Raw genomic sequence first — 11,855 nt, 5'->3', positions numbered from 1 at the left:
TGGGGGTGGGTGGATGGGTGGGGGGGGGTTAGCATCCCTGCTGGAACCCCCTCGCTCTCCGTTTTTGTGCAAGCAGCTTTTATCCATCAGTCTGATGACAAGGCGCAGTGCAGAGCGCACTACAAACATGTATTTTTTTTATCGTAGAATTACATGTTGCTTTTCCAAATGAGTGGATGTCCACCTTTCAGATAGTCAGCATGTCACCTATATGTTCCTTTCATAGCAGGCCCACTGTGAAGAGTTCCTGTCCTCCTGTCTAATTCGTCCTCTGCCTGCTGGAAAAACAAAATACACAAAGACACGTTAGGTCACACCTAATCAAGTGCTAAATCAACCACAAGGTAAAGACCACCATGAACCAGCAGAGTGGATGCTCCTCCGAAACCTGCAAATATTTCTTTTACACTGTGTCATCCAGGTCAGGAATTTCATTATTTTAGGGGGGAAATATTTAGGGCATAAAGGCTGTTGGGTGATTTGATGACTATACATGCAGGTCTGAACGCGGCTATATACAGCTGGAAACTGTTAGTAAAGATTGCATTTGTTGCGGCACAGTTACCTGTCCATGCAGAAGCTGCTGCAGTCGGAGTCAGTGTGCAGTGAACACACACACCGCTGGGCCTCCGTCCGCCTCCCCCGCTGCTCAGTCCCAGCAGAGCGCCTCGCACGCAGGGAGCCCTGGTAACTGGACATACCATATGGTACAGTATGCCTGAAAAAAAGAAGACACACACACATACGCAGTGTGTTCAGTCACACCTGTACTAATGCAATCTGCAGTCACACAGAGCTTTGAACTGCCTTGTTCATTTTTAACATCATCAGAGATTTTTTTTTTAAAGATTTTCAAAGGTTATAGATGGGGTGGTGTTATTATACCGAGAGGTGTTTCCAATATTTTCTCCTCCACCATTTGGATACAACATGGGGAAAGACTATAGGAAACACATTTCAGTATAATGCAGTCCAGTAAAACACCATCAAAGACTGCAGCTTCTAAAATGACCACATTTAACCTCAACAACAATTCAACAAGAGCATCGCAACGGTGTTCATTACAGAGCTGCTGAACTAGTTAGAAACTAGTAAGTCATTACATTAATCTATTTCAAGTAATCAAATCAACATTCCCTTTTACACAAGGTTACTTTGACATACATGACGTGAAAAGGTTTTAAAGTTATATGTTTGTGTATGAACCTTCCTTTGGCACAGTATGTTCAAGTATTGCTGTGTAAATATTATAATAAACTAGAATCACCTCCTTGTTGTTGTCTGCATCCGCCACTTACACTAGTTTCAGGTTACATCCTTGTTTATCCAGTCAAAGAAAATATGAACCATTTGGGTGAATTTTTGTCATAATTGCTGTGTGACGTCTTGAGTTATGGCTAAGAAGTGTTTTATACTGTGACTGTGACCATGACCATGACCACGACCTTTTACCACCAAAATCTAATCAGTTCATCCCTGAGTCCAAGTGAATGAGACATCGTGTCCTCGAGAATGGGATCTCTGTACGGACAACCCAAAAACTGTATGCCTGAGGCATAGTGAATCACAAACAGCCACTACAGTCAACTTAGATGGAATGACATACATTATAAAAATAAATGTTCTTTTCATATTGAGAGCCAGCATTATTATCACTCAAGATGAGGCTTGGTGATAAAAACAACTCTCATCTCTTTGCACCTCTCTTCGCATTTTTGCACCATGTGCACTGTGCAGGACGTGGAATACCAAAGAACACTTCATGAAAAACACAGAGGCAATAGTATTACAAAATGTCAGCACTGAACAATGTGACTGAACAACTTCCATGCATGTTTTCAAGCAAAGGTATAAATGGTCAAGTGTAAAATGGACCTCCGGTGGCTTCAACTCCTAAATGTTGGAGAAGATGTTCAGGGTTCCTTATTGTGAGCACAGCGACAGAGAGAAATGCTACAACAAGTTATTTAACAGCACAGGTCCGAGGATAATTCCAGTTTATTACGACTTGTTTTCATATTTTTTGGCAATCGTTTTTATCGGTTATGATAGTGCTAACACATGATCGGGGAACGTATCGCACTAGTCGAACAGTTCAGTTCAGACAGGCCCTGTTCAGACCTGCATTAACATGAGTCTTCGGTTCAGCTCACACCTGCTTTAAAATGTGTCTCAGTGATCAGATCTCACTTCCTGCTTTCTATGCAAATAAACAGGTATTTGTTGTTTTTTTTAAGCCAATCAGACGGACGGTGTGTGTGAGAGGGAGAGAGAGAGAGAGAGAGTGGTCTCGAGGGGTTGAGTGGATCGATGCTCGGCTCACAGCTCTACAGTGAAATAAATTTTTATCCATTTGAAATGGAAAAATATACTCGGCTCATTATGAAACTGTGTTGGGACTAAACAGACTGTGACAGAGGAACGTCAGTAGAGTAGTCGGTCCTTCAATGTGGCCCAGGACACATTTGCTAAAAGAATGTGGACACGTGGTCCAGAGTCCAGACCTCCTCTGAATGTGGTCTGAGTGATCGGAGCTCAAATGCGTCGTCAATGCGTCTCGGGTTTGTTCACACCTGAACTTAGAGCTGACCACTTGTGATCACCTGAGACAGATGTTAATAAAAGGTCTGAGCAGGGCCCTAGACTGAAGCAAACCAAAAATGGTGCAATAATTTAGTCAGTCAGTACACTGTGATGGATGCTTACAAAAAGCTTTAATGTTTTCTTTCCTTTTCTCTCTCAAGCAAGTTTAACTAACTTTGGAGTTTGTTTAAAACTTATCAAATTGCCTGACTGACCTGGACTGTGTCATAGCGATGTTGCCGTCTTCCCAAATCTCATCAGTTTACCTGATGAGTTATTACTGGAAGGAACGATCACCGAAACCACGAAAACATGCAACAAGTTGTGACAAACCAGAGTTTTCCTGTAATGTCATACGAGCAGCCTGCGATTTACTTAACTGCTCTCATATCTTCTCCCCACATGGCTGTAAACTGCTGTAAACCTTCTTGAACAACAGGAGGCCGCGATGATGTCGGAAGATCCTGTGGTTGACTCTGAGTAACAAGGTACGTGACCTCACCTCCTCTCCCCTTACAAACAGACTCAGCTAGGTGCCGACCCTTTCTCTTTTCAAACCTTTGATTCTCTGATCCCGGACTTCCTGTGGAGGCGAGTGTCTGCCCCGAAGGGACTAAGCTTTTCTTTTCAAGAGTAACTGCACGTCAGATACACCACCTAATTTTTCTCAAGGTCAGGTACAAATTTTCCCACATGGCCTCCACACCGAAGGCAGAGCGCAGCAGCGAGGAAGACCACATGGCAAGAAAGCTGCCTGAAAAAATGCAACAGAAATTCAATAAACTTTCTGTATGCTGGGAATCCTGAATAACAATAAACAGACAGAAAGAATGAATAGATATATCAGATCATTTTAACATGTGTCCCGGGGGATCAAAGAGAATTTAGGGAAACAATGCGATGTGATCCTCTTACATTAGCTCTGTTTTGAGCACACTGCTCTGCTTTGAGGGGATTAGAGGATTCTGAAGAAGATTCACAAAGGATGTCTGGCTGTGCTTTGATTTGTCAGTATCTGACAGTCCATCCATCATCTGAACTTGTGCTTGGCTCACATGCTTCATATGTTTTTACCAATCAAAATAGCTGTAACTTAAAGGGGCACTCCACTGATTTTACACATTAAAGTGATAGTTGGGGTTATTTGATGTAGAGTTGTGTGAGGTACTTATATATAGTCAGTAGTACGTAGTCATACAGGTCAGTGCGCTCTTGGTTTGGAAAAACAGACAACAGCACTGAAACAGAATCTGAGCTGAGCTTTTTTTTAGCCACTTAAAAAAAGGCCAATATCAGTTTGAATGTTCGCTTTATTTTGAATATTTTCACCACTTCCTCCTGCTGTCAAAACAGGCATTGAACCAGAGCTGAATTATTCATTGAAATGTGTCACACTGTTGTGCTTTGTTAGCATCATATGTGTTGTGTTGCTATAGAGACGCCCCTAACAACAAATCATATTCTCCAAACATAAAGGAACAGGTTTGTTTGGTACAAGACCAACAAAAATCACACTATCATCATTTTTATATTATATTATATTTTATATTTATATATTTTACAGTGTAAATTAAATGCAAAATCACAACACCTGCCAAAATAATCACAATAGGACTTTTTTTTTGCATATCATGCACCCAGCATTGAACTACTGTTTCCTACGCACAAATATACTTTGCTCTTTCTGACTCAAACAACTGATCTGCTGTAGCTGATCTGGATCTACTAGAGGTAATACACTGACTAAAGATAAGTACTTTAAGTTTGGTTGACTCAGTTAGTTATTCTCAACCTGGGTAAAACTGTGGTGGCTTCGTGGCTCTGGAGGAGCGAACGTCTGGTTTCATCGGTTGGCTTGTTTACACTTGAGAAGAATGTGGCTGAGGTCTACTTTATGTTTCCGTGTTTCCGACAGTCAGAGCCGGAGGAATATTGTTTTCGGGTTGTCCATCAGTCCATCCTGTTCTCGTGGCCCAGATATCCCAGTAACATCTCGACAGAACGTCTTCAGATTTGGCACAAACATTCACTCGGACTCAAGGATGAACTAATTAGATTTTTGTGTTCAAAGGTCAAAGGTCAAGGTCAGTGTGACCTCACAAAACACTTCTTAGCCATTACTCAAGACTTCACAGCAATTATGACAAAACTTCATGCAAATGTTTCATATTTCCTATGACTCTGGATAAACAGGGATGTGACCTGAAACTAGTCTGAGTGGTGGAGGCAGACGACCACCAGGAGGTGATGCTAGTTTGATTTCTCCCTCATCATCTACCTCCTGATGCGATGGAGGTGTGGGTGTGGGTCAGTTTAACTCAAAACATTTCTCTCAAAATATTTTTGTATAAGCTAAATATGTTTTGTAGAACATATCAGCAAAATGTCAAAGTGACTGTAATTCTTTTTTCAATATCTGCTCACCGCAACTAAAGCATCATTAAAGCCACGCTAATCAAGAGTGAATAAGATGTTGTCTTATTCAAAAAGGGGGTCTCTTTTTTTTTTTTTACAAACCCCCAGAATAAGAATTATGCTGCAGCTCTGCAGTTCCTCTCAGCTCTATGCAGTGTTCTAGTTTCTTTCAGCTCATTGTTCTGGTTTTACAGCCTGCATCTTTGTTGCTCTCATCAACATTGTTTCCATATGCAGCATGCAGCTGTTTTTGGTGAAAAAGCTCAGTTAGATGTCCTGTCCACTACCAGACCTGCACCAGACAGCGCACAGAAAAAGTTAGCAACTAGCTGGTGAACATAGTAGAACATCTGGTAGTTAAAAAATGAGATATTTCCTTTGGGGGTTGAAGGGGAGTTGATGCTTCTTTGTGTCTTCTATGTTTGATCTTGTAAAGTAATGTTCACAGATGATTCTAAAGTTTGCAGTAGTAAATCTACCACTGCAGACCTCTAAAATAAATCTGGATGTAGAAAAGATTTCTATTTTTAACAAAAAACAACAACAACAGAAAAACAACTGTGTGAATAAAATTTGTGAACAAATGATATCAGTGGTGAGGTTACACAGAGACACTGTGAAACATCTGTGTAAAGACACAAAGCAGAAAACTGTGTAAAACTCGCTCGAGTGCTCAAAGTTAAAAGTACGAATTTTCACTTTGTTTTTAAACCTGACTCTGATTGGCCAATGGCAGCAGAGTAAAGTAACAGTGTGTCCCCTAGGTTGACTGCTTTGCTCTGTGTACGTGGGGACGGGCTAAGACACACATGGTGAAACATGAAGCAGAAGAGAGGAGGGAAATGCGACAGAGAGCGTCTCACACTGAGCTGAAGTGACATGAGTGCGTTTATAAAACATTTAATTTTATTTCTTTAGGTTCCCCCCGCACATGAACAAGTGCATAAGTGAACAGGAACAGGTGCAGAGTGTTGCTAATGAGTGGGGTCTTCCTGTGTTGACAAGTAGATTTTAAACCTTTCATAAAGGTGAAGTGGAAAAATCTACTCATTTGGTTTGTCTGAGTCAAAGCAGGAGCTGTCAGCCTTCTGTGTCCCATTAGCCAATATCTGCAATAACGCACACCAAGTGACTTCAGAAGAAACACTTTCCTGCTGCAGCTTGATTTACTCCACATGCTTTAACTCCTAAGTACAAAAGACAGATAAATCTAGACCGTTGCACCTGGCCAATTTTCAGCTTCATCTGTAAGGTGTTACAGCCGGACCCTCTCAGGACGCAGGGTCTTTGATCTCATCACCGATGTCTTCCTGTTGGTCCGATGGTATAAGGTGCATGGGTTTTTTAAAGAGAGTAATCCGCACTAAAACTTTATTTTGTGTCAGAAACATCACTAAATGGCTTCAACTTTGTTAGTGGAATTAACCCTGCACCAATTCTTTTTACTTTGTCTACCGAAGTTCTTCATGTGCTTGAAGGAGAATAAATCAGTTGCTGCACTGCTCCCTGCAGGCTGAAAATCTGCTACCGCTTTACAATAAGAACACCCTTATGAAGGATTTATAAATCATATATAATTAAGTTATTAATTTGGTGGTTAATACTTTATAAATCATAAATAAACAATTATAAATAAGTTTTGACACAGTTTTCATAGAGCGATGCAGGCTCACTGTATATGGCAAGATCAAGGTAATGCTTATTATTCATTAATCTTACTAACGACTTACTACCATTTATAACTGGTAAAATGAGCCTTATTGTAAAGTGTAAAACACATCATCATTTATTAACTAGCGACTAGTATTTATAACCGGTAACTCATTAATAAATGTTAATGTGTTTTAAGTTTTTACCAGTTATAAATGTTTGTAACTGAAAACTAAATGGGTGTAAACATGAGAAGAAGAAACACTGTCGCTGTTATCAGACGTCTTATTTAAATTTAAATTTGGCAGCAGAAAAAAAAGGAGTTATATAAATTCGCTGAGTCCTTTGTGTCTAAATTTCAAAGCGTAACTCAGTAGCAACCAAAACCTCTCAGATAGCCAAAAGGTAGAGCCCTCCCTGCTGACTGTTAGCCACTGTCAGAAATCTTCAGCGGAATTAAAATACCTGAGAGCTCAGAGTCTAAATCGCCTAAGATTACAGCAAAATTTTTACAGTCCACAAAAAGTCCCAGGAAATACTGACACATAAGCCTGCATGGTTTTCCAGCTCCCTTTCATGATTCTTCTCAGGGCTTTCTGTTCTACATAACTCACATACTTGTGCCTGCTACAGTATACCTGCACCGACGTGATAACAGCTTACCAGCACATACAACGCTCAAATAAGAGTCTCAGTCGGAAGGCCTGTGATTTAACACTGTGAGTTGTGAATACAGAGAGATCATGACATGACACTATATAGGCTCCTTTAAACTTTAAAATGACACTGATGTAAGTACAGGGACAATACTGTGATATCATGTACTGTAGGACAGTGATGTCACTATAAACCATGAGCAGGACAGACGCTGTGACTCCCTGTTGGAGCAGTGTCTCAGGGTCAGGGACATATAAGGATTTTCAACAGGTCAATCTTGAAATACACAAAATAAGAATATTCTTTGCAATTGTTGAAATATTACAAATGTTGTGCACATGTAAATTCGTATTAAAATTTTAATTGAAGCGATTTTTGTGTTTTTTCGCCAGGCCCTTAATAAATGTCATGTGGTGCGACCCAGATTTATCTTAAAATCGTTTAATTTCCTCAACATGCTTAACTTTTTTTTTTACAGGTTCTCAGTAATATAAAGCGTTTTTGTAAGTAATGATCTTATATTGTTGTTGTACAATGTCACAGTCGCCATCTTAAATGCACTGAACAGACTTATTTTTCCTATATCTTCCTGTATCAGTGATTAATATTTTGGCCACAGAAATTAGATATTTTATTCTGAATTTAATTTAGTTATTGCTATTATTGGTTTCACCGTATGATATTTTCACACATTAAATTACAAAGGTTTGAGAAAAGTAAAGTAAAGTGAATACATATCTGGAAGAGTTACTATATATATATATATATATATATATATATATAAAACCAGAGGGTGTGAGGAGAATGACTTACTCTGGTGTGTTGATCCAGATGATGTCGAGGTGGCAGTAATACACACACTCCTTGTCTCTGTAAGTGTAACATGTGCATCTCTTGGCCCGCCTCCTGGCCCCCGGCTGGTCACAGGTGGAGCAGAGTTTCGCCTCACTGTTTGAAGCGACACCAGCGAGGTCGTCCACAGCGCTGGGCGGGAGCGTGCTCACCTCTCTCCTCTGGCTCACATCTTTGCTTGATGAAGAACCTGCAGGATCACAGCAATCCATGAGACCTGCACTTTCTGTTACAGTTATGACGGTTATGTCACGGTGTTTTTATAACGAGACAAATTAAGGACATTTTTTTTTGTAGAATTAAGATTCATAGCGGTAACCCAACCTTACTGACTTATGTCAGCACTAGCTGCAATTTTGTGTACAAGTAAAGTTGATTTGTCAGTTAGTCCACTAATTGACTGTAAATGAATTATTTTACAGTTCTAACAGGGTAGTGTCACTCCCAAATCATCATGCTTGGTCAGACCCCTTGCTTCATTTTTCCACATGCAGTGTTGGCTGACAGACTTCCAATGTTCTCTGCTGCCTTGAACGTTGACACATGAGTGAAGTAGACTGCTGCCCGTTGTCTTCTGATGTATATGAAACTGCATTATGGTTTTAAAGTCCAGTGTACGTTTTCTGCATTAAATCACATCACAGTAGGTGCATTTGTCATCCACTTCGCCTGATCAAATGAGGAAATTAGCTCTAGAAACCAAAACAGTTGTTGTGCCAGGCTGTAAACATGTTTATTTCTGCTGTAAAGTTGGACATTTTAACATGGGAGTCTATGGGGACTGACTCACTGTTGGAGCAGACTCTAGTAGACATTAGAGGAACTGCAGCTTTTGGTTCTTCAGTGTTGGCTTCAGCCCCAGAGGTTGCTGCTTTATTTTTACACACATTTAATTCAATAAAAGCATGTTTTGTGAAAACACTGAGAGCGATGAGTTAAGGTGTATGGGGGAAAAGTCACACATGGAATACCTGAGCAACACTTTCAGAGTTTGTGTTTTATTGAGAACCATAGATTTAAGAAGAAGAAATCTAAAGAATAAAAATATAATATTTCTGGGCATAACTTTTTTTTTTTTTATAAAAGTGAACTAAATTGTTTTTACAGCTTTGCTGGTGGAAAACAAAACTCTAGTGTTGGTGACCTAATGTAAGGAGGAGAATAAATTGCATCCATTTTGTCAGAGAGAACCATAAAAGATAAGAATCTGAGGTTCTTAGAATAAAAAAGTAAAACATGTTTAAGGGCACAAGGACAAAGTTCAGTAATTGCCTCTCCATGTTGAACGATGGCGCCAAGAGACCATCTGCATCCAGCCTATGTGACAAGTTGGTGTTGATTTCGAATATGGACACATTGTTTTGAGTATTTTCAGCAGCAAAGAAACCAAACATTTACTGGTCTCCACTCCATTGTGATGCTTTGTGTATATTCTCTGTCACACATTGTATAATAGTAATCTCTGGATCTATCCTGACATTGGCTTGACTCAATGATTTATCAACTATTTAAAAAAAAAAGTAGCTGGATAAATGCATAATGAAAATAATAGTCAGTTGCAGCAGCAATTCTAACACCTAACAGCCTTTCACAATTTCACAGTTACATGATGAGTTTATAATGTGCCAGAGTGAATTGTGATCTTACAGTGTCATATACTCTTAAGTCCTCAAGACAATTTGCACAGTGCTCTGCAGCATTGTGTTATAGAACTGACTGACTGACTGACTGACTGATAACTGTTTTGATGCACCTGGTTCTTCATCACATCAGCTATTCCTCCTTTGTGTCATCATTATGAACACAACTTGTCTATGTGAACATTATTTACGTAAAGACCCACAATAAAACCGACCACCCACTCTAACAGTAGCTACTACTCACCGTTTGCCAAAGACGCTGTCACCACGATGAGAAACAAAACTCCCACATCAACCGATGACACATTAGCCATCACACGTGAGGCATTAGAAATGTCAAAATTGGAAATGGGTAAAAAAAAAAAAAAAGAGTTAAAATGTGGATTAAAACCTCCAAGTACAAAGTGTAGCTGGTTTTCTTCTCTGTGTGTCTCTGTGAAGTCAGAAGTCTTATTCTACGAGGCGCTGCTGACGGCCCGTGGAGCTGCGCTGCTGCTGCCGCTCAGAGTTTTCTTCCCTTAAACAAACTCCGCTTTATTATGAGATGATAGCTCTGCGGGTAGTGGGCCGTAATATCACCAGCTTCCTGCTGCAGTTTTCAAAATAAAAGTCGTCCGATCAAACGCCAATGAGAAACGTGAATGAATCAGTTACCCAAAATATTTAAAAAATGACGTTGTAATTAAATACATATATATATATGCATGTGATGTATGGGTAATTATAGGGGGTACTGCCTAATTTCATTGTCCTACTTCCTCTAATATTATGAGCACGTTCTTCAATGTAAATTGAACAAGGAAGTCAAAACAGAGACGGCTCACCTTCAAAGTAAAAGTTATAATTATTATGAACAAGTGTGCTGGCTGAGAGCTCAACTACATAACGAGCACAATTCATAACATTTCTTCCGCTTTCCCACAACCGATTAGGAATAATTTGCCAATGAACACTGTGATTAATGTATAATGATGATGATGATGATGATGATGATGATGATAATAATAATAACAATAATAATAATAACTACATTTATATAGCACCTTTAAGAGTTTACAAAGCAATGATGGTCAAAAGCAGGACAGAAATAAGGGAGAGTTACAGAGGGAGAACAAACAATTTAATTCAATATTTCTAAGGACATTTAGAGGGAGCAGATGCTGTATAAAAACACACACACATGTACAGTGTATGTAATGATTCATTTATATATTCATCATCCTATTTGATTAATTAATGTTATTTAACCTGTTACTGTGGGTGAACATCAAAGGCTGTATATAGTGTTGTGACCTCTGATGAGTCTGACTGGCAGAAAGAGTTGATTTGACATGAACTTTGACTTGAGTGCTGGCTGTGATGTCATGGCAATAACGCCGCTAAGCTATCCAATGTAAGAATCCCTCAAGTTTTCTCTCTTGACTAAGCTACATACAGTATGTGTAGCCTGTATATTATATGCTAAATGGACAGCATTTACACATGCACACAGCACTTTTACTATCACACTCACACACCTTCACGCACTGATGATGCATAGGGGGCAATTTGGAGTTCAATATCTTGCCCAAGGACACTTCGACATGCGGAGTGGAGGAGCCACTGATCTTCGGGATGATGGCTGTACACTTCAGATCATCCATATCAGCTGGGGTTGGTGAGTTGTGGACAATGCTGCAGGATCATTGCAAAGTGATGTGATACTTGTTCCAGGCTTAGAGACAGGGAAGAAAAACATACCTTTTAGTGAAGAGAAGTAAAAAATGTTTTCCTTGAGTAAATGACAACAATGTGAAAATAAACAAGATGTAACATTCATCAAAGTACAGAAATGTGTCATGCAGTAAATGATGGAGTATAGCCGACCACTGGAATGACTTTTAATGTCTCTATGCTGGACAAAATGAAAAATATATGCAGGACATCTAACTTGAATTCACTTTCCAAAAATCTCCATAGATTTCATTCTACACCATCAACAACAAACACAGTGACATTTCAACCCATTTACCAGCATCTAACAATGTTCAGTAAGATAGGTATATTTACCCCTCACCT

General features: G+C 39.5%; 1 protein-coding gene across 1 annotated transcript; it reads right to left on the bottom strand.

The window, feature by feature from the left end:
* Positions 1-6: 6 nt before the first annotated feature.
* LOC111668694 (endothelin-3) lies at positions 7-10,303 on the bottom strand. The gene is made up of 4 exons (XM_023424820.2): positions 10,042-10,303; positions 8,119-8,347; positions 566-718; positions 7-278 (listed from the first exon to the last, which is right to left on the bottom strand). The coding sequence occupies exons 1-4, from the start codon at positions 10,109-10,111 to the stop codon at positions 260-262; spliced, it is 471 nt and encodes a 156-aa protein (XP_023280588.1). The 5' UTR covers positions 10,112-10,303; the 3' UTR covers positions 7-259.
* Between the last annotated feature and the right edge of the window lie 1,552 nt (positions 10,304-11,855).

Source organism: Seriola lalandi, unplaced genomic scaffold, assembly GCF_002814215.2.
Source record: "Seriola lalandi dorsalis isolate HSWRI2012SDOR001 ecotype SW California unplaced genomic scaffold, Sedor1 jcf7180002054748, whole genome shotgun sequence".
In the NCBI taxonomy this organism is placed as follows: Eukaryota; Metazoa; Chordata; class Actinopteri; order Carangiformes; family Carangidae; genus Seriola; species Seriola lalandi.
This window is presented reverse-complemented; position numbering and strand designations above follow the sequence as displayed.